This window comes from Anser cygnoides, chromosome 4 (assembly GCF_040182565.1).
Source record: "Anser cygnoides isolate HZ-2024a breed goose chromosome 4, Taihu_goose_T2T_genome, whole genome shotgun sequence".
NCBI classification, from domain to species: domain Eukaryota; kingdom Metazoa; phylum Chordata; class Aves; order Anseriformes; family Anatidae; genus Anser; species Anser cygnoides.
In genome coordinates this window covers 180,438-202,052 of record NC_089876.1, presented here as the reverse complement: position 1 = coordinate 202,052, position 21,615 = coordinate 180,438, and the positions used below count along the sequence as shown (strand labels likewise).

At 58.3% G+C, this 21,615-nt stretch overlaps 2 protein-coding genes across 6 annotated transcripts; one reads left to right on the top strand and one right to left on the bottom strand.

Moving 5' to 3' along the window:
• Positions 1 to 73: 73 nt before the first annotated feature.
• On the bottom strand, positions 74 to 10,221 carry AUP1 (AUP1 lipid droplet regulating VLDL assembly factor). Of its 4 annotated transcripts, none has more exons than XM_066996932.1 (12): positions 10,065 to 10,221; positions 9,648 to 9,785; positions 9,137 to 9,287; positions 8,032 to 8,219; positions 7,873 to 7,945; positions 4,823 to 4,896; positions 3,841 to 3,907; positions 3,149 to 3,254; positions 2,674 to 2,829; positions 2,335 to 2,495; positions 2,041 to 2,129; positions 74 to 252 (listed from the first exon to the last, which is right to left on the bottom strand). In XM_066996932.1, the coding sequence occupies exons 1-12, from the start codon at positions 10,112 to 10,114 to the stop codon at positions 204 to 206; spliced, it is 1,302 nt and encodes a 433-aa protein (XP_066853033.1). In that variant the 5' UTR covers positions 10,115 to 10,221; the 3' UTR covers positions 74 to 203. The 4 variants fall into 4 exon arrangements, with proteins under 4 accessions (XP_066853033.1, XP_066853035.1, XP_066853036.1 ...); XM_066996933.1 differs by lacking the exon at positions 74 to 252 and adding an exon at positions 790 to 812; XM_066996934.1 differs by lacking the exon at positions 3,841 to 3,907 and having other exon boundaries at positions 4,828 to 4,896.
• Positions 10,222 to 10,304: 83 nt separating this feature from the next.
• HTRA2 (HtrA serine peptidase 2) lies at positions 10,305 to 20,156 on the top strand. Of its 2 annotated transcripts, XM_066996937.1 has the most exons (8): positions 10,305 to 10,977; positions 13,475 to 13,679; positions 13,746 to 13,940; positions 14,188 to 14,220; positions 14,652 to 14,760; positions 15,557 to 15,626; positions 19,368 to 19,463; positions 19,783 to 20,156. In XM_066996937.1, exons 1-8 carry the CDS (start codon positions 10,643 to 10,645, stop codon positions 19,946 to 19,948), a joined length of 1,209 nt encoding a protein of 402 aa, XP_066853038.1. In that variant the 5' UTR covers positions 10,305 to 10,642; the 3' UTR covers positions 19,949 to 20,156. The 2 variants fall into 2 exon arrangements, with proteins under 2 accessions (XP_066853038.1, XP_066853037.1); XM_066996936.1 differs by having other exon boundaries at positions 10,628 to 10,977; positions 13,475 to 13,940.
• The last annotated feature ends 1,459 nt before the right edge of the window (positions 20,157 to 21,615 follow it).

The following is a 21,615-nucleotide window of genomic DNA, read 5'->3' as shown; positions in this document are numbered from 1 at the left end:
CGGGCCCCGCCCCCTCCCCGGTTCGCCCCCCCCGGCGCCCCCCCCGGTGCCGTCCCGCTGCCGCACGCCGCCGTTTGCTTCCACCGCCGTTTTATTGCCGCCGCCGCCCGGCCCCGCCGCGCCGGGCTCGGGCACTCCCGGGCCGGGCCGCGCCCCCCAGCCCCGCGCCGCCGCCGGTCCCGGTCCGGTCCCGTCCGCTCCGCTCAGGGGCTGCCGCCGGCCCGCGCCGCGCCGTGCTTCTCGGCGAACCTCCTGCAGGGAAAGCGCGGTCAGGGACCCGCTGAGACCGGCGGCGCCCCGCCACCGGCACGGCCCCGGCCCGGCCCGCAGCCCCCCCGCCGCCGGGAGGCTCCGCACAGCAACCGGTGCGGGGCCGGGGGCGGCCCCGGGGCAGGGCGGGTCGCGCCGCGGGAGCCCCGCACAAAGGCGGGCAGCGCCCCCCGCCAGCAGCCGGCCCCGGGCTCGGCGGCGCCCGGCCGGGCCGCGGCTGAGTAACGCCTCGGGCCGGCCCCGAGAGCCCCCGGGGCCCCGCAGGGCCGCGAGGCAGAGCCCCCAGCCCCGGGTTCTGCCCCCTCCGCGGTCAGGCCGCCGAGGGGCACGGCCGCCCGCCCAGCTCCCGCTGCGCCCCCCCTTCCTCTCGAAGCCCGGAGCGGCCGAGGCTGGCCGGGAGCTCCGAGGGTCACCTCGTGCGGCCCCCGGCAGGCAGGGCCGCCGCGGCACCGAGGAGCGGAGAGCGCTGCGAGGCAGGCGCCAGAATGAGCTTTCCTTTCAGAAAGGCGGACCTCTTTGAATTCCTGGTGACAATGAGCTACCTGCAGTTATGTAGGACCAACCCTTTACGTAAGGGCACTTGGAATTTGCCTAGCTTCAACATCCAGTCACGGGAATTTCCTAAACTATCTCTAGTAGGGAGAAACTGATGCAGAGTCGTAAAGCCATAGGATCTCCAAGGTTACACTGATCCCTGAGTCTGCAGAACCTTCTCATGAGCACTCTGGAGCAAAGCTCAGTGCTACACCTGAGCTCGGCACCAGACGGAATCTCCCCTTTACTGCATGACCCTACTGATCAGGGACCTCACCTCGTAGCGGTTGGCCTTTTATCACTCTGGCCTGAACCAAAGGCTCTGTTATCTCTACCATCTTCTAAGGAGTCAGCCAGGCTCACCTGGAGACACCTAGACACCAAGACACCATTGGTTCTGCTGGAAGCTTATTCCACTGATTAATGGATTTCCTTCTCAGAAACAAGCCTACAACTTCTAGGCATTAGTTACTATTCTGCTTTTCTCTGCCAGATTAAAGAGCCTGATTCCTTCATCCAGAAAGATAATTACATACAGTGAGCCGGCTCATTTACAGTAAATTTAACAGACTTCACTTCCCCTCATATTATTTTGTGGCTCCTCTCCAAACTCATCCTGAATTTTCAGTATCTTTTCTAAAAAAAAGTACCGCATGTCAGAATTGGACACTCATCCCAATACTTGCCTCATCCAGACCACGCACAGAGGTCAGACTCACCCCCTGTTCTCTGTTAGCATTCTCCAGCTACACTGAGGAAGATTAATTACACTATCCCTGTTGCCAAACAGCAAGCTTCTTTTCTAAAACGAGCATTCCGCAGCAACAGTACTATTTGCAACAAAACCTATAGTCTCACAATGACTTCTATCCCTCAAATCTGTTACACCAAAGAACAAAATCCCCCCCCCCCCCCCCTTTTTTTTTTCTTTTGCTAAGCCTCATTCCTCAGAAACTGTGCTTCTGGCAACCAGCTTCTATCCCACCCAGTCCCCACAACCAGAAGCCCGGTGACAGTCCAGGAGACCCGGTGTTTCCCAGGAACAGCAACGGGCTACACGCTTGGAAGTGGTGAAGCAGGCAAACACCGGCCTCCTCTCTCCTTCAGCATGGTTCACTGCCCCAGCCCCAGCCCACCTCGATCCAGAGAAGAACAGGTCCCTTGGCACAGCAAAGGCCGAGCCTTGCTTGGGGCGTACCCTCCTGGGGACAGGGCGGGTAGGGGGCCGATGCTCACCTCCTGGCATAGTCGTACAGCGCTCGTTTCCGCTCCTGCAAGGACAGGTGCCGCTCCACCGGGGACTTTGCGAATTGCTTTGTAGCTGGCTGGAACAGAAAACACAAGAGTCATCGGGGGACAGTCAAAGCCAGGAAACCTCCTTATTGGCCCTGTAGGCATCCAGCATGCCAATTTGGTCTCCAATTTAAAACGCCCGGTTCCCCTGACATCACGGCTAGTTCCAAACACAGGCCATTGTGCTCTGGCCGCAAGCTGTCAGAGCAGGGGGAGCGTTACAACCACCAAAAGTACCTTGGAAGAAGGCACAGCTACGGAGCCCTGGATGCCAGAAGCAGCTGCAGCCTGAGAGGTAGACGGGGCAGGCGGGTCAGCACCAGCCTCACTTTCAGGGAAGAAGGGCACTCTCCCCTCCAGCAAGTTGGCAATGGTGGTGTCCACACAGTTCGTTTGGGCTGTAGGAACACAGAGGATGTGTCAGATAGGAAGTTGAGTTTCCAGACCGTAGCACGTTCTTGCTGCCATCACGCTCCACAGTGCAGCAGGGACAAGGGTTTCTGCTTTCAGGTATCACGGAGACGTGGCAGGGAAGGTGATCTCGTGTTCCTGCTAATACCCGAGGCCTGTGCTTACCCAGGTCTGTCCTGATGACCTCCAGAGGCACATGAGGCAGCACCTCCTTGACCCGCTGAGCCATTGCTGTGATCCGCACATCCTCAGGAGCAAAGGACCCAATGCCAGGCAGGCTGGAAGGCAACCTGGGCCTGGCTGCCAGAGGCTGGCTCGAGGCTGCAAGAGAAAGAAGAGTGGGCACAAGAAGGCGTCCTATAGGTACACGGCCGTCACGTTGCACCAGCTCCACTTCCTCTGTGAACGGGGGTGATAAGAAAGCAGGACCCCCAGCACACCACCACCACGTCTGTGCTGAGGAGTGGCGATCCTCCCCTTACCGCTAGCAACACCCCCAGCCTAGAGCACGCAGGTACCCCCGTCCCTTGGAGGATGTCACGCCTCTTCTCCTCTGCCACCACGTGTAAGTCACCAAGAGCAGACTGAGGCTTCCCCGAAGGCAGAGCCTAGGCAGCCATTCCACAGCCTGGACACCTACCTGGGGCAAAGCGGAGAAGCGACGTGTGTCTCAGCCTCTTCATGTGTTCAGCTTTATCTGCTGCAGTGAGCCGTGTGGATACCACACCCAGCTCCACGGCCAAGAGCTGCAGAAATGTAGAGAAGAGTCACATGTACACGACACACAACACGCACGACCCAGGCGCTCTCATCTTGCAGGGAGTGTGTCAGATGTACAGGTCGGCTTGGAGCCACACTGAGGGGGCAGAGGACAGGGAATTGATTTCTGCAGGGCCTCAGTGATGCATTTCAGTGTTGCATGGAGCACATGAAGGACCGGGAGTATGCAATATCATCCTGCCAAAACAGGCTGACACGGAGATTCAAGATCTTTGGTACAGGAGCTATGATGTACCCAGCACTAAAGGGAAAGGTGGAGAAACAACCACTGTTTATTTGTGATATTATGAAAGGGGAGTTCTTAGCATGAGAGCTTTGAGCTACATAGGGAGACCCTTGATAACTGGCAGAAAGGATAAATGGGGGATGGCAAGTAGGCCATGGAAAAACTGAATAATTATAAGGGGCGATAAACACAGGCCGGAGTTCCCATCACACAAACAACACCCATCCAGAAATGCCCTTTGCAACTCTCCTTACACCCCACTCTCCTCTGCGACCATCCCAAATCGCAGCAGTCCTACACATCCCTCTCCCACATCATCCTCCTACCTCCTGAACTCGGAGCGCAAAATCCTCACTCAGTTCTTCAGCTCGTCTGGGGACAGACGGCATCCACCTGAATGGGGACAACAGCACTGGGCTGACTGCTTCAAGGGGTGCCGGGGGAGCCAGCCCCATCCGGGATCAACAGTGCAACGGCGTGATCCCCACCTCAGCTCTCCCTGCTCACCCCACCTCTCTTCCCACGAGAAGAGCGTCAAACCTTACCACCAGCATACACATCAGGGGCAAGGCATGACCCAGAGGACAAAACCGGCTCATCTGATCTTTATGAACGCTCAAGCGTAACATGCAAGGTATCTCCTAATAAAGATCCCAGGGAGGCCCCAAATGAGGAGACGCTGCCATTTACATGGGAGTAGAAAACACATCAGCAAGACACGAGCCCGATGCAGCTGGCTTTTCTTTACTGAAGAAACGTTAAAGACTTTTCTTTACCGAAATACCCCAGCCCCTAAGTGCACACTGGAAGGAATTCATCTCCAAGCCCCTTCAGCTGCCTCCAGACCCTTATTACACCAAAGCGAATCAGACCTGTCTGGGGCCCCGGTGAGCCTGGACTGTGTCTGAACCACCTCTGCAATTCACAAGGCATTGCAGGGAAGAGACAGATGCTAGAGGACTGAGCTGCTTGCAGGGCGTCACCCATGCGACACCCTGAGCAGCCCGGGGGTGAATTACAGCAGAGGATCTAACTTCAGAAATATACCCAGCAAACTTGAAATAAAAGCCCCGTGAGATTCATCTCCTTCACCAACTGAGAGCAGGAACTGAGAGCCCTCTCCACTTCAGAAGCTGGCTGAAAGGACCTGGCACAGAACAATAATGCTGAACAAAGCCATGCTGTGATCCCACAACGAGGGTGCACGTTAGTGCATACCAGAAGACCTCTTACTATGGTCGCAAAAAGTCAGGCTCTCTGCCCACCCTAAACCCTGCCCCAAATGCAAGAGAGAGAGAGAGATAGTACCTTACTTGATAAACTGTGAAGGGAACAAAGAAGGTCCAGAGCAGCTCTGTAATCCAGGAGGAGTCAGCCACACTCTGGGAAAAAGAGCACAATGAGGTTATGGCCCAAAAAACATGAGCTACTCAGGTCTCCCTCGGGGAAGCAGGCGGGCAGAGCAGAGCTAAGGCCTGGCAGTGGGGGACGGACGCGCGGGCAGAGATGCAGATGAGTGGGCAAGAGAGAAGGACAAACCCAGAGCACAGTGAGGGCAAGCCCCAGGGCAGATTCACCTTCATTAGCCCTCGCCAGACAGAGCAAGAGAGTCAATGTTCACTGCTCCAAGTCATCTTTTCCTCCCACTAGGACAGCAAGATTTTCACTCAATATCCCCACGTTCTCTAAAGGACCGTGCCCTTAGAAAGGACTGAAAATGCTTTAAGACCTATTAACGCTCCCTTAGAATCACGATGGGAATCATACGCTGATGGGAACAGCCCGCGTAATGTCTCAGCTCCCACAAGCTCGCTCTCTCCATTTGCAATTTGCATTGTGAAGTTTTAAGAACGACTCTTCTCTTTGAAGATAAATCATTAAAGGCAAGCTGTAATTCATTACTGCCTTCCTATTTCCGAAAATTAGTAAATAACCTTTTCCCTAAGAAGGACTGCGATGCCTGCCAGAAGACAGCGGCTGAGCAGTGTCACAGGTGCACGGAAGCAGAGGGCTCTCCGCCCTTCTCAGCTGGACACAGCCTGCTCAGACTCGGGAGCTGGTCTGACCGTGAGCACACAGCCAAACTGAAGAGCCCCAGAGAATCCTTCCAACCTAAACTTTTCAATGATTCTAATGAATTTGCTATCAAATGGACACTGTTTCTAGGATTTCTGTAGTTGGTTACTTTTATCCCGCAGGTGACCAAACTTTCCACAAGGTGATGGAAACAACATCTCAAAGTCTACAGCCAGTAACGTAGCTCCCTTGGCTGCTTCTGCCTGTGACTTCATCCTCTACCAAAGCATCATAGCTCCAAGACAGGCCTTGCACCTGGTTTACTCAACAGCCTGGAAAAGGTGCTACAAATGAGAGAAGCTCAGAAACCACAGCCACCAAGGGTAAAACAAAGAATTCATCTCCTGAATAAACAGATTTGAGATCTAAGAAGCCTGAAATCAAAAGCCTTATAGTGATCCCAAGAGCCAGTCTTCAAAGTAACACTGCCGTGTGCCACAGAGCGACACCGTCCCTTCAAGGTTCCAGCCAACTGCAGCTAGAGAAAATTGTTTCCTAAACCCTGCTTTGGGGGTTTGCTCAGACTGGTGTCTGCGTGTCTCTGTGTATGTATCAGATGAGTAGCTAAGCAAGCGTTCTGTACAGCACTGATCGAACCATCCCAAGCATCCCATCTCCAGTCCCGAGAAATTTCTGATGATTTAAAATGACGTAAGAAATCCACTGGGATTTACTTAGCCAATTTGTACGAAGGGCAAAAAATCCTACTTAGCTTCTGAAGGTAAAAATCTGAGCCAAGAAATTACTATAGCCAGCATCTTCAACAAACAAGCGGTTATGTACACGTTGTTCTCCCTAACGTTCATGAAGGAAAAAGATGGACAGACAAATCTAAAGATTTCCCTACAACTTGTCACATTTCACAGAATTTCTCAGAGGAATCAAAACCATAACAAGATAACACATTCATCACAAACAACCCAGGACAGGGCATCTGTCCCACCTCACTGAAGTAGTCATTCAAAAATTTAAAGAATCATCACTGTTAGAAAACTACCTCTTAATCCCAAATTGAACTTGTGTATTAACAGTATCTAGTTTCAGCACCTGCAAAGATTGCTGCTGTGTTTTGTCAAAAAAATACAATAAAATTCTCACTCTTAAGCCACTTCTCCACTGTGCAAGCAGCTATCCTCAATCTCTCTGCCTTATCTCCGATAAGCTGATTAAGCTGAATGCCTTCAAATCCCGGTCCGTGGATTCTGCACCACGCTTACAGCCTTCCTGAGCTCTCTCTAGTAGTCCCACTTTCTTGGCAGCAGGGTTACCAGAGCTTCGCAGACTACTGAGGCAGCAGTTGTCACCATTGCACGTGTGCAGCTGACACCATTTCCTTGCTATACCAGCTATTCCTCTTGTTGTGCATCCACAGGCCGTGTTAGACTTGTGAGTAACAACGGGATCGCCTCAGTGACCCAGCTTGTTTGTTATTCACTAACCCAAATCGTACCAGCAAGAATCTCAATATCGTGGTCTACAACACGGACAGGAGCACTAAACAGCAGGTGACAAAGAGCTAATTGCTAACAGAACCTCACTTGAAGAATACCTGCCTGCTGAGGTTCCTCTATGGGCAGTGATGTTTTGTGACCTGCTGGCAAGTGGCTTTAAACCTGTTTGGTGCATCCTGCCAGCTTAAAAAGATGAAAATGGAAAACCCAGTGAAGCGTCTGACCAACATAAACCAAGTGTTTTAATCAGGTAAGCCCATAAGCCACATCAAGAAGTAAGAAATTCAACACAATCTCACTGTAAATAAGATGAGAGCAGTTTCACTGCAGTCTGTTTAGCAGCAGTAGCACTCCCGTCATGAACTTTGCCACCTTTCTGAAGCTAACATTGCATCACATCACATATCCGCACTTAGGAGGCATGAATTCAAGAACCTGATTTGGAGAGCCTTGCAAAACTTTCAGTACGTCATTCAGTCTCTAGGGGGGCTGCAGTTCTTTCAGAACATTTTCATAGAAGGGAACTAACCAAGAGGGTGTAAGACGCTGATGGCCACGGGAGCCAGATGGCAGATTGTTAGACAGCCAAGCCACTAAGAATGTCTATCAAAACTGAGCGTAACTAAAAGAATATCGATTTAGTTAGCTCAAGTTCTCCAGAAAAGGCAGCTGAAAAGCAAACTGCAAACATGAGCAGCTCATCCCAGGATGACAGGGAACCAGGCCAGGCTGCACTACCCATAGCCTTCAAAGCAGAAGCAAAGTCAGCGACACCACGGACACCTCACACAGCTTCCAGAACTCCTCCTTGCCCAGCACCACCAGACTCACCACGGTGATCAAAGGCCTCTGAACCTGTAGGGCAACTGGTTGCACCACGTCCAAGATCGAGAACGGCCACGAGCTGAAAAGGAAGAGGACAGCTGCCAGTGAACCCCAAAGCTGAAAAACCCCGAAGACAGGTGCTGCAGAATCGCTCGTTCCTAGCACCTGAAGCGGAGCAAGCCGGCCCGGCCGTTGGTGGCAGCCTCCTCTGGGAAGAGCAGCAGCGGCGGGTTCTCTCTGTGCGACGAATACGCCTTCAGGGAATCCACCAGCTCTGCTCGGCTGCCTGTCACGCCCAACTCCATGAACCCCCGTGACCAGCAGATGAAGCCAGGAGCACCATTCAACGCAGGCTGCAGGGAAGGACAAGAACAGGGAAGAAATGACACCCTGTCCTCCCTTCAAGGCCTACTTTCTCAGGTGATAATAGGAGACAAAGCTTCTGCTTATTAGCAAAACTGCCTCTGGGGGCTGAGGGAGCAACCTATACGCTAAAACTGCCAGCAGCAGAGAACAAGCTACCGCCAGGCTTCAGTGGCGGCTCGGGCCCCAGTTTCCTGGGAATTTGATTCCTGATCCTCGGTTCAGATCGTATCCCATCCATCTGAGAAACAAACTGCTTCCTGCCTCAGGCGACAGCCACATTCCCCACGTTTTCTCTAGGAGCTCCCAAGATGCTTGGTGAAGGATATACTGCTTCCAAGAGTTACTTTTCTCCAGGTAAGGACCAAATCTACTGCCATTCAGGACATATTATAGCAGTTAACTCCCAGACACATTTGGAGCCTATGGATTCAGGAACTCCATGCACAGGAAACTTCGTAAGAATGCAGGGAAAGTTACACAGCTGCCAGCCCACCACAACAACCCGAGCACACTGTCCTGCTTGGGCGCACCTTCTCTCAGCGCTGCCTGTGCAGGGCAGCCAGCACCCAGACGCAGCACCCAGCGCTGTGAGAAAAGCCCACGGCCGACCCTGCTTCTGACACCACCTACCCCAAGGGCCACAAAAAGATACAGATGCCGGAAAAGGCCCACTCTCAATAAAATCCCTCCCCACTGTAACCCTCACCAATTCCTCTTGCCCCTCACCTTGTTTCGGTTTTTCATGCAAGCATGAAACCGAGCCACAGGAAATAAAGAGTCATGGCTTGAACAGTCCTAGATTAACCCACAAGAACGGAAAAGACTCGGGGCAGTACCTGAATTCTGAAACAGCTCATGCAGAGATGTTTCCAGACCCACCAAGCCGTGGCTCTGCGTTACTCACCGTATTACATGAGGTCAGGAGATTGATGACATTGTGATCAAATTGTGTCACGTGGTTGGCAATGTACACCTGCACACTGACATCGCGAAGCCGGGGATCGCTTTGCTGCACAAACAATCCCAGCACTGAGCACATCACACGTACAATAAACCTACAGGTGAGAAAAAGGGTTTCCTCAAGTCCTACAGTCTGAGCAACAGCTGTCTCAAAATACCCTACAAACAAGAAGCTAGGAACTTATGTGATATAGAAAAATACGCTGGTACAAAATGGTAACGACGTGGCAAATATATGGGACAGGAGTTGTTAGGGGGCTGCAGCTGGAGCCAAAAGCTGCCCGCAGAACTACAGCACACAACACGGGGCAGCAAACCACGCAGCCTCCTAGCAGGACGTCCAGCGATCCATGTGCTTCCGATTGAACCTTGAGCACACAAGAGGCAATTGCCAGCTTTGATCTTGGCAGAGGAAGCCCCCCCCCCCCCCCCTGGGGCGAGCCGGGCTCACGCACCGCCGCACGACGCTGTCGGGCAGGATGCAGCTGACCAGGAAGACGTGCAGGCCGATGAAGAGGCGGAGGACGAGCAGGCAGAGCCCCACGGGCGCGTAGAGCAGCAGCGCCAGCAGCAGGAACCCGTCGGTCGGCAACCTGCGGGGCACAGCGCAGCGCCCGTAGCCGGAGGGCGGCGGGGCGGCCCGCGGCACGGCCGGGTCGCACGGCGGCACCCCCGGCGGCACCCCCGGCGGCACCCCCAGCCGCCCGCCCGGGACACCCCGTACGGGGCCCACCCCGCGGGGCCGGGCGAGACCCCCGGCCCCGGCCCGGCCCCCGCCCCCCCGGGACGCCCCTTCCCGCCGGGCGGCCCCGGGGGCGCCCCACGGTTCCCGCAGCGGAGCCCCAGCGGCACCCGGCGCCCCCAGCGCTCACCGGTGCGAGTCGAAGAGCCGCTCGGGGCCCGGCGCCGCGCCCGGCTCCATCCCCACGCGCTCGGGGCCTCAGCGCCTCCCGCCGCCCGCCGCCATCTTCCGCCGCCGCCCGCCCGGCCCGCGCGGGGCAGCCTGGGAGGGGCGGCGCTGTCCCGGCGTGCACCGCGCCGGCGCTCCCCCCCCCCCCCTTGCCGGGGCCCCGGCGCCCGGGGGTGCGGGGAGGAGGCTGCGCGTCGGGCAGGCCTGGAGAGCTGCTGCGCCGCACGGCCCGGCCCGGCCCGGCCCGCTCCACGCTGCCGGTACCGGAGCGCCCTGCGGCGGGACTACCCGTCCCGGCAGGCCTGCCGGACTGAGAACTACAACTCCCGGTGTACCCCGCGGTGGCACGGCACCTCCCGGCAGGCCTGCCGGGCCGAGAACTACAGCTCCCAGCGCGCCCCGCGGCGGGACTACCCGTCCCGGCAGGCCTGCCGGGCCGAGAACTACAGCTCCCAGCGCGCCCCGCGGCGGGACTACCCCCTCCCGGCAGGCCTGCCGGGCCGAGAACTACAGCTCCCAGCGCGCCCCGCGGCTGGCAGCATGGCGGCGCTGGCGCGGTGGGCGCGGGCCGGGCCGTGGGCGGGCGCGGCGCGCTGGGGCCGGGCGCTGTGCGGGGCCGCCGGGACCCCGCCGCCGCCCCCCCCCCCGCCGCCGCCGCCACCTCCCCCCGGCGGGCGCCAGGCGCTGGCGGCGGCGCTGGGCGCCGGGGCGGCGGCGCTGGTGGTGCTGTGGGCCCGGCAGGCCGAGGGCCGCCCCCCCGCGCTGCGCGCCGCCGTGCCCGCCCCGCCCGCCTCGCCCCGGGCCGCCTTCAACTTCATCGCCGACGTGGTGGAGAAGACGGCGCCGGCCCTGGTCTACGTGGAGATCGTGGGCAGGTACCGGTCCCCGCCGGGGCGGGCCGGGCGTGGGGGGGCCGCGGGGCACCGGGGCGGGGGCGGCTCGGGCGCGGCGCCGGGAGGGCTCTGAGCGGCGTCCGGGAGCGGAGCCCGGCGGCGCCGGGCCAGCGGCGGGGCTGGGGCGGCTCGGGGGTCCCTTCCCTTCCCCCCGGGAGGCCGTGACCCGGCGGCTCTGGCGCTCTGGGGGCTGCCGCGGCTCCCGCGGGGCCCGGCCCCCAGCGCGTCTCAGCACGGCCCCGCTGCGCAGGGCTGTGCCCCGGCCGGCGCCGGGCTCTCGGCGGTTCCTGCCTCGCGAGGCCCCTCCGGCGGCCGCTCTGCCCCTCGGCCCGCTGGCCGCCCCCTGGCTGCGGGGTGCAGCGTGCCGCCGGCCCGCTGTCCGCGAGCAGGGGCGATACCCGGCGTCAGCCCCTCTGTCGGGCCCCGAGGGGCGGTGTTAGCACCCCGCCGCCGGCTGGGCCTTGGACTTGGCGGTCCAGCCGCTTTGCCATCCGTAATAACCGGTCGTCAGCCCAAACGCCCCCTGTGCAGGTACCTCGCTGACGGCCTCCTTAACGTTAAGGCAGTCGGTGTCCACTGCTGTCCCCTCATCCGCACGGCCACTTGTCACGGAAGCCGGTCAGGCTGGCCACATGTGGTTTGACTTCAAGTCTGCTCTGCTGCGCTCAGCCCCCTTCTTGCCTATCATGTGCCTGGAGGTGGTTCCAGGAGCACTCGCCCTACAGCCTTCCCAAGGACAGGGTGAAGTTGGCTGGCCTGCGCTTTGGTCGTGGTATTCTTGAAGGCTGTTGTGACGTTTCTCTCTTCCCAGCCATTGGGAGCCTTCCTTAGACACTGGGACTTTTTGGAGAGCACCGACAGCAGACTTGCAGGGACACCAAGCTGGGGGGAAGCGTCGATCTGCCGGAGGGTAGGGAGGCCCCGCAGAGGGACCTGGACAGGATGGGTCGATGGGCAGAGGCCAAGGGGATGAGGTTCAACAAGGCCAAGTGCCGGGTCCTGCACTTTGGCCACAATAACCCCATGCAGCGCTACAGGCTGGGGGCAGAGTGGCTGGAAAGCTGCGCGGAGGAAAAGGATCTGGGAAGGTTGATCAATGCTTGGCTGAACATGAGCTGGCTGTGTGCCCAGGTGGCCAAGAAGGCCAATGGCATTCTGGCCTGTATTAGAAATAGAGTAGCCAGCAGGAGCAGGGAGGTGATCATCCCCCTGTACTCAGCTCTGGTGAGACCGCACCTCGAGTACTGTGTTCAGTTCCAGGCCCCCACTACAAGAAAGACATCAAGGCCAAGCAGTGTGTCCGGTGAAGGGTCTGGAACACAAGTCCTGTGAGGAGCGGCTGAGGGAACTGGTGTTGTTTAGTCTGGAGAAGAGGAGGCTCAGGGGAGGCCTCTTTGCACTCTACAGCTACAGCTGTGGGGAGCTGGGGGTCGGCCTCTTCTCACGGATAACTAGCAATAGGACAAGAGAGAATGGCCTCGAGTTGTGCCAGGGGAGGTTCAGGTTGGAAATGAGGAGACATTTCTTCTCAGAAAGAGCGGTCAGGCGTTGGAATGGGTTGCCCAGGGACATGGTAGCATCACCGTCCCTGGGGTGTTTAAGGAAAGGTTGGACGTGGTGCTGAGGGACACTGAGGGGTCATTCCTGCTGCAAAAACACAGCTTTGTTCCTCACAATTTAAGGGGTGATGGTGGTAGAGGGGTGATCTTGGAGGTCTTTTCCAACCTCAATGACTCTATGGTCAGCCCGCCGCACCCTGTCTGGTCCCACGGGCTTGTCCACGTCTAGTTGGCTTCAGTGGTCCCCACCTGAGCTTTTGTGTCACGCTGCATTCCCACAGATACTGCCTCCTGGCACAGGAATTTGGGATTCCCGAGAAACAAGGCAAAAAAAGCACTGAACTCTTCAGACCTTTCTGGGTCTCCTGCTCCTGGGTCCCTCGCCCTACACCAAGCCCGTACTTTGCTGTTGTCTCTGCAGCAGACTGAGGGTTGTGCATGTCCCCCCCGAGTACCAAGGCGTGTGATTGTGAATCTGAAGAGGATGTACCCATCCCCTCCTAGCTGGTTCTTACCTGCTCCGAGGCAAAGCTCTGTGTTCAGGTTACTTCCTTCCCGAAGTCCGTGCCTGTTTTTCCTCCAGAACCTGCACTGTCCCGTGCAGCTCTCCGGTCAGGTGTGCTTCCCGCTGCGTCTCTGTGGGTCTCGTGGGGTTACGCCTTTGCTATCGTGTGTGCAGTCGTGGCTCCTCCTGCTTGTTCCCCCACTGCGTGCGCATCTGTGCAAACTCCTGAGACGGGTGCCTGTCAGGAGGACGCGAAGGAGCCCCCGCGTCGTGCTGCTGCCCAGGCACCTCCTCGCCGTCCCCTGCTGCTCTGCAGGCCTACCAGCCTGGGCCGCCCAGCCTGCCTGGACTCCGCCTGCTGCCCCAGGTCCCCTCCGGGTCCCCGCCACCCCCGTGACCTCTGCCCGCCTTGCAGGCACCCGTTTTCGGGCCGCGACGTGCCCATCTCCAATGGCTCGGGTTTCCTGGTGTCTCCGGATGGGCTCATTGTGACCAACGCGCACGTGGTGGCGAACCGGCGGCGCGTGCGGGTGAAGCTGGCCAGCGGGGAGCAGTATGACGCGGTGGTGCAGGATGTGGACCAGGTGGCAGACATCGCTACCATCAAGATCAAGCCCAAGGTGCGTGTTATTGCTGCAGAGGTGCTCCCTGGGCAACTCTCCGCTCACCCTCTTCCTCTCTTCCAGCGCCCGCTGCCCACCCTGCCCCTCGGCCGCTCCTCCGAGGTGCGCCAGGGAGAGTTCGTGGTGGCCATGGGCAGCCCCTTCGCCCTGCAGAACACCATCACCTCCGGCATCGTCAGCTCCGCGCAGCGCGGCAGCCGGGAGCTGGGCCTGGCCGCCTCTGACATGGAGTACATCCAGACCGATGCTGCTATCGACGTAAGGGAGCTGGGGGGGGGCGCGGCGGCTGGCACCCCTTCCCACTGCCCTCCCTGGGAAGGGCTCTGGGTGCCGTGAGGTCCGAGGAAGCTGGGCATGGAGGGCTGGGAGAAGGGGGTTTCTGGCTGGTGACCTGGCTGTTTCTTGGCCCGACCCCTGTTCCCTGGGCTCTGCCTCCTTGCTGAGGGCTGGGCTGTTTGAGGGTGTCTCTTTCACGGCCTGTTCACTGCTCTCTCTCCTGCTGCAGTTTGGGAACTCCGGGGGTCCCCTCGTCAACTTGGTAAGTTCTCCCACATGCGCACTGGTGGGCTCTGCCTCCTGGGGCTGGGCGCTCTCGGTGCGAGCGCTGTGCGGGTGCGCACAGCTGTCGGGAAGGAGGGATTGTGCATGCTTCAGGCTCCCTGAGGAGGGAGCAGGGAATGAGCCTAGGGTGGGAGTCCTGCTTGGTCCCGTTCAGCAGCTGCTCTGGGAAGCCCACACCGATGGAACTTGCATGGCAGAGCCAAACCCCGCCGTGGTGAGGCCAGCACGGCCGACGTTCTCAGGGCATGGGGAGGGTTGTGTGGCTGCGGCCTGTGGGGCCCGTCCCTGCCCAGCCGCAGGCAGGCTGGGGACGGATCGGGGCACAGGCAGGGCTCCAGGTTTGCGTGCTGCTTCCCCTCCTCTCCATAAAGGTGAGGGCTGGAGAACATCGTGCCCTTTTCTCTGCAGGATGGCGAAGTGATTGGAGTGAACACTATGAAGGTGACGTCAGGCATCTCCTTTGCCATCCCCTCAGACCGGCTGCGGAAGTTCCTGCAGAAGGAGGAACAGCGCAGAAGTGAGTGGGGTGCCTCCCTGTTCAGGCGTTGGGGGAAGGAGGCAGAAGGAGGAGGGTGGAAGCGGGAAGCACTGGCCTAGCTGGACTCTCGGCAGTTCTTCAGAGAAAAGGGCGCACACAGCAGGAGGAAGTGTCGTGTGGGGGTAAGATTATTCCGCCTGGCATGAAGCAGTGAGCACTTTCACCAGGGTAGAGCTGTATGCCACTTCTGTGGCCACAGAGCATGAAAGTAACTGGCCCCAAGGAGGATGCTGGCCTGCTTCTGCTGCAGGTAAAGACTTTCAGAGTGTCCCAAGTAGCTTGCAGTTAAGTCCCCAAGGAGTAGGTGAGTGCACCGTTTCTTGATACTCAAAAAGGGGAAGGGTGACCCGGAACCTGGAGGCCACTTAGCCCTGTGGGTACTGCCAAGGTAAATAATGGAAACGCAAGTACAGAAGTCAACTGTATCATAAATGACAAGTGGTTAATTTAGTCCTGTAGAACAGCGCCTGGTTTCGTTCCTTAGTGTTTTTGATGATTTGTTTAATGCAGATTCTTGTTACCTGGTTCTTGTGTTAATGTTGTGGAGGGGTGCTCTCAGGCAAAACAGTGAGAACTCAAACCAAGAAAGCAAAGTGTGCAGTGCCTGTAAAGCTGCTAAATGGAACTGACGTTTTCTGTTGGTAGGGGATCAGAACCGCTCTGTGCGATGTCTGCCTGGAGGTGTGTGTGCTTTGTGATTCGCCTGGCTCGGCCCGGTGCTGCTTTGAGTGTGTCTGTTTGCAGCCCTGCCATTTGATGTCCCTTCCATCGGCAGGCTCTTGGTTCGGTAACGCGGAGACAAAGCGCCGTTACATCGGAGTGATGATGCTGACTCTTACGCCCAGGTATGTGTTCTGAGATCAGGGGCCGACAGGCCGGTCTTGTTGGGGTATGGTGACTGTGAGGGGATCTTCCAAACTAACTGGCAGTGCCAGTTTTTGGGAGGATTGTCTTTGCAGCTCGAGCATTTAAATTCTAAAATCTCTTTGCTGGTGTTGTGTTTAGACTGTAAGTTGTGTGTCGGGTAAATTAGAAGCCTGCAAATTTCTGTGCTTGTGACAGCGTGTGCAAGCAGATAAAAAGTCCCTAAGTCTACCACATCGGTGTCTTAATTGTCATTAGGAGGAGTTCTGCAGAGTGCCCTTGCAACGCCCTTGCCTGAATGAGCGGCCACCAGAAATGTGTAATTAGTAGGTGTTCATTGTGCCAACTCGTGCCAACTGACAGTTGCGATGAAAACGTTGGGCAGGTTGTGCTCTGTGCGAGGAGCGATCTGGCAGGTGGATTGCAGTGGTGCAGGAGCAGTTCTAGGATAGGGGACTTCCAGAATAAGAAACGGCAAGTTTGCCTGCAGTAGAGTTGAGTGTTTGGGGGAGGAGGGGAGGGTAGGAGAGCAGGCTGTGCTGGCACACACAGCATGGCTGCCTCCTGGAGGGCGCAGTGAGGGTCTGAGGTGTCAGGACGAAGCTGGGTGCTGCCTCTGGACAGAAATCACGGTCCTAACCGGTATGGCACTGGCAAGTGGGAAGATGACTTGCAAGTCTGAGACTCTTCACCCTCGCGCCTGTGGCTTGGGAAGGGCGCTGTGTTTCCTTTCCATCTTGAGATGCATCTCAAGAAATGCTCTGGTCAGCAAAGAGGACTGCAGACAGACAACCTGCGCGGGTCTGATGTGAGGGTCACCTGCTGCCCTTGCTTCTGCTGGTCCCCAAATCATACGAGCCAAACCAAGCACCCTGGGGCAGACGCTCTGCAGGCAGCGGCAGCTGCACCTTGCTGAGCACTGGGCGGCCCTGCACGGAGCATTGCTGCAGGCCCTGGGAGGGAACTGCTGCAGCTCTGTCTGGTCGCCTGCCTGTGGCCTCCTGGATGCAGCTGTCAGGAGAGCGCTGGATCTTCACTCTCATCTCTGAGCGATTTTCCTTTTCAAAGGCAGAGTGCCTGCTTTGCCTTCTTGGTTGTTGTAGCCACCTTTCAAGAGACTCCTGGGGCTCAGCGTGTTAGTGGGGTTGGTGCTTGCCACGTGCTTGGCAGAAACGCGTTTGAGGGCTGTGCTTCTGCCCTTGCTACAGCTCTGGTGGCTCCTCTGTGGTTGGTTGGGATTGTGGACTGGACGCCACGAGCGGTCTTGGTTCCTTGGGTGGCTTGCGTTGGCACACAAGCAGAGGAGGAGATGCGCAGCGCCTCTTGAATTTTGGGGCAGCAGGGTGGGCAGGGAACATTGTCAGCACCACTGGCGTGCCCAGCAGATGGTGCTGGTGCTCAGCACTAGAGCTGCAGCTGGTGCCCGAGGAGCAGGTGGGGCAGCTTGCTGCGGAAGGGGACACCATGTGGAACGGACTGCGGTAAGGGTTCATACTGCCAGCCGAAGGTGGGGCTCTGATCAGGGCAGAGCCCGTATGGGCACCCTGTTTTTTCCCATGAAAAGTCACTGCTGAGATTCACGTGGTTCTTTAGAGAGGAGAGAAAAATACAGCTAGGGAAGTGTCTTCTCAAATAATGTCTAGTATAGAGCTGGTGAGGGCCTGAGCTCCTGCTGTTCTGCCTTACAGCACGGAGTAAGTGAGGGCTGAGCAAAGGCCTTTGGAAACAGCAAAGGAAATAGCTGCTGACTGTTGGGAACAGGTTCTGCGTGAAACAGGAGCTGCTGGAGGACGTTACTAGAGAGATGTTAAAACATGGGTTGGTTCTTCGTGCTGCGTGTAGTAGAACTTGCTGATGTTGTAGGATTTAAAAGAGCAGCCCTTACAGAAGCGAAGTCTTACTGGCTGTCAAATGCTCAGATGCAGCATTACAGCTCAGGAGCTTCCAGAGCAGGCAGCTGGGGGCCACAGGCACCTGGGGAGGGAGCCACCTCATCTGCAGCAGGTGGTGCGGGAGATGGGGGGCGGTGCAGGCAGGCCCTTGATCTGACCGCGCTGCATACCGGGGCTGGCTGGCAGGAGGTGATTTTCTTCACAGAATCTTGTATGAGGCTGTGTTTTGGATTTGTGACCAAAGCAGTGTTGGTAACACCAGTGCTTCAGCTATGGGCAGTGCACACACAGTACCAGGGCCGCCTCTGTTCCTCACACTGCTTCCCGCTGGGAGGGGACACGGCGGGGCCACCTGGCCCCAGCTGGCCGAAGGGACGGTGCAGGCCACACGGCGCTGTGCCCAGCAGTAAAACTGGGGGAGCTGCGCAGGGGCTGGCTGGGCGCCAGTCTGCAGGTGGGAGGCGGTGATACCTCTGCATCCCGTGTGTTTTTGTTTGCTTCCTTCTTTCTTCGCTTACTAACTTGTCTTGATCTCAACTCACAAGTTTTCTTGCTTTTGCCCTTCTGATTCCGTCCCCCCCCGGGGGGAGTGACTGAGCGCCCGGGTGGGGGCTCGCCTGCTGCCTGGGGCTGACACCCCACCGCAGCCTGGTACGGCCGCTCTTGGCATGAAGGCCCAAAACCATGGGTTTGTTATGTTTGTGGAGAGACCTGCATAAGGGCACGCGTGGTTCTGTGTTAGTGACTGAGGTGAAGCAGACTGGTCGTGGTAAATACGCAGCTCACATCACATCGGCCATCCCGCTGACAGGACGAGGGGCACAACCTGAAACACGTCAGATTCCAGCTGAACGTAATAAATCACTTTTTTTTAACCGTTGACGGTGTTCAAACCCTGGTGCAGGCTGACTAGGGGTGTGTGGAGTTTCCCTTCTGGGAGACATCCAACACCGGACTGGACGCAGTCCTGAGCAGCCCATTCTGGCTGCCCCTGCTTGAGCAGGGTGTTGGACCGGGTGGCCTCTGGAGCACCCTTCTAACCTCACCCGTGCTGTGATACTGCGAAATCAAGAAGGGATCGCAACTCACAATGATCGGTGAGAAAGCACTGTGCAACAGTGGTTCGGCAAGAACCAGCGTAAAGTGGGGAGTCGTAGCTGGTGAAACGGGTCCCTGGTGGGGAGCAAGGAGCTGCGTGCAGGATTTTCTGGGGTTACAGTGGATCAGAGCTGATGCAGTATTTGAGAGAAGAGGGCAGTTCACACGATGCACAGTTGTGAGATCCAGCTGGAGTGCCGTGTCCGCTGCTTTCGGGAGCAGGTAGCATCCAGAGAGGTGCAGAATTTAGAACTAGGGTTAGAAAACCTGATCTGGAGGAACTGGTATTGTTTAGTCTAGACTCCAGAGAAGAGATGTAGACATACCTCTGCTTGACACATCTGGCAAAAGGAGGGGGCATAGCTTTTCTCCTGTGACCTATCTGCAGGAGAGAGAAGTGAAACTGCGGTAAGGGAGGTGCAGATCTGATACCAGGAAAAGCCGTCTGACGTGGGGCTGCTCAGGCATGGGGGGTGGATCACCAGACGCTGGGAGCCAGCTGGCAGCAGCTCTTGGTAGTTTCCAGCTCTCCCTGGAGTGTCCAGGACTTACATTCTCTCTAGCTTTTGACAGAAATATGGTGGTGTTTGGGTGCCCCCAGGGTTTGCAGCTGGTCACTTCTGCAGCAGCACAGGAGGAGAGGTTCTGCACCGCGTTCTTCCAGCCGTAGCTGGGCAGGAACCCTGCTCTGCTTCCCAGCTCCTTACGACGATGCTGATTTTCACTCTACAGCATCCTAGCTGAGCTGAAGCTACGTGACCCCAGCTTTCCCGATGTTTCCTATGGAGTGCTGATCCACAAAGTGATCATCGGCTCCCCAGCCCATCAGTAAGTGCTGACCTGTGCCTTGGGGGTTGGCTTAGGAGAGCAGGTACATAGGGTGGGATGTATGTAGCTCCGAGTGTTTCGCTGCAGAGCAGCAGGGGTTGGGCCATGCAGACCACTCAGTCTGCAGCAGAAGCTGACTGGTGGCTCTTGCCTGGGCTTAACATCCCTTTTGCCAAGCTAACTGTGGAGCTGGAGGAATGCCTGGCACAACAGCCCCAGCTTCCTGCAGTGCCTGGCTCTCCTTCCTTCCCGGAGGATGGAGCCGCAGACAAGCGTCTGCTTCGCCTGCTGTGTGCTCCTGACTTCCTTCTCCCTCCAGGGCAGGGATGAAGGCAGGCGATGTTGTGCTGGAGATCAACGGGCAGGCAACGCGCCGCGCAGAGGATGTCTACGAGGCAGTGCGGACACAGCAGAGCCTGGCCTTGCTGGTGCGCCGTGGTTATGACACTTTGCTGGTGAGCGTCATCCCCGAGGTCACGGAGTAGCCGTGCTGCAGCGCAAACTGCCGTGGGCGCTGGCTGGCGGTGCTGGCCGAGAGCCGAGGACACAGGACTGAGACACATCTGTGTGCCTGCTGGGGAGAGTCTGAGAGCTTACGATGGACTGAGGGGCCAGGCAGGGGGCACGGCACTGGGATGGACTCGTGTGTGCAACCCCTCCCCTCCCTGCTCAAATAAAGCACTTTTCTAGGGAGCCGCTCGGTGCTGCATGGCCTCCTTCCCGTGGCGCGGGGTGTCCTGCATATAGCCTGGGAGTGGTGGGCCGTGTGGGACGCTGTCCCTCCTGTCAGTCCGCAGTGGTGGGCGGACCAGCAACCTCCCCCGTGCTGGGGGAGAAGTGTCCTAACACCCCCTCAGCACCTGCATGGGCTATGGTCGGACTCCATAACGCACGGGTTCGCATCAGGCCGCGGCTCCTGAGGCCACCTTCTCTGCTGGTGAGAGTGGCCCTGGAGCTGTTGCAGGGCAGGGCTTTGCAGCGGATGGCTGTCACCACATCCCTCGCGTGCAGGCTGAGATGGGCCGGGGCAGAGCTCGCTGACGGGGCTGCTCCCACAAGGCCTCGGGGAGTGGGCTGATGTTTTCCAGGTCAAATCACTCCCATGTGGAGCATTGCAAAATGCTCCAGTGTCAGTGTCCGCATCTGCTCCTTGGACACAGCTCTCTGGATCGCAGTGAAAGGGTCTTCAATGTCACGGCCAAGCCAGCTTACGATCTGGCAGGAGTAGCACATCGCCAGCCCCGAGGTTCGGGAGAGCCCGTGAGAGGGCTGCGTGCGCCTTCTGGGCGCCGTCCCTCCTCCCTCCCTCCCTGGCCGGCATCTCTCTGCGCCAGAGCGCTGCGCTCCCACGCACGCAGCGGCCCCTGGGGACCCGACGGGCCCTCTGTTGCCTGGCCAAGCTCCCTCCCTCCCTGTCCTTTGCAGCTGGCGGCCAAGAGCCTGTCTGCACTGGGAAGGAGCAGCTCAGGCCGTGCTCGCCTTCCTGGAAGAGCCCCGCTCCGCTCCAGCCCCAGCGCCCCTGCCAGCAGCTGTGGGAGGCAGGGAGCTGCTGCAGCTGGGGGGCTCTGGGGGGCCGGAGGGGCTGCGCCAGGGCCCTGCTCCAGCATCAGGAGCGCAAGCGTCCTGCCGGGCCGTGCCTGTGGAGGGGCTCCCGGGCCCTCGTGCACCCGTTATTTTTAGGAGATGAAGGAAGCACAGTTCCTTGGGGGTGCTGTGGCAGAGGGCGTCTCAAAGCACTGCTCCCTGCATGCCCGTGCCTCCCACGCGGAGAACAGGCCTCCTTTCAGGCTGGCCCTGGCCTCACCAGTGGAATTTGTTCCCCGGCAAGCCCCAGCCGCGGGGAGGGGCGGCCACTCGCAGGGGAAATAGCACAGACGTTTCTTGCATAGCTGTTCCGGCAGCGCTGACCGCAGCGCTTTCCAGGGCTGGAGCCAGGGCCTGCCCCGTGCCAGCTGCCCCTCTCCTCCCCTGGTCTGCCCCCAGCAGAGGCTGGAGCTGCTCCTCTGCACCGCTCAGACGCAGGCAGGGCCAGAGCCTCTGGCTGAAGGACAAGAGCTGCAGCAACTGAGGTGTCTTTCCCCCTTACATGGGTCTCGTGTCCCTAGGTGTGCCCAAAGTCCCCCTGACTCGGTGGGGCTCTGCTCCACACGTC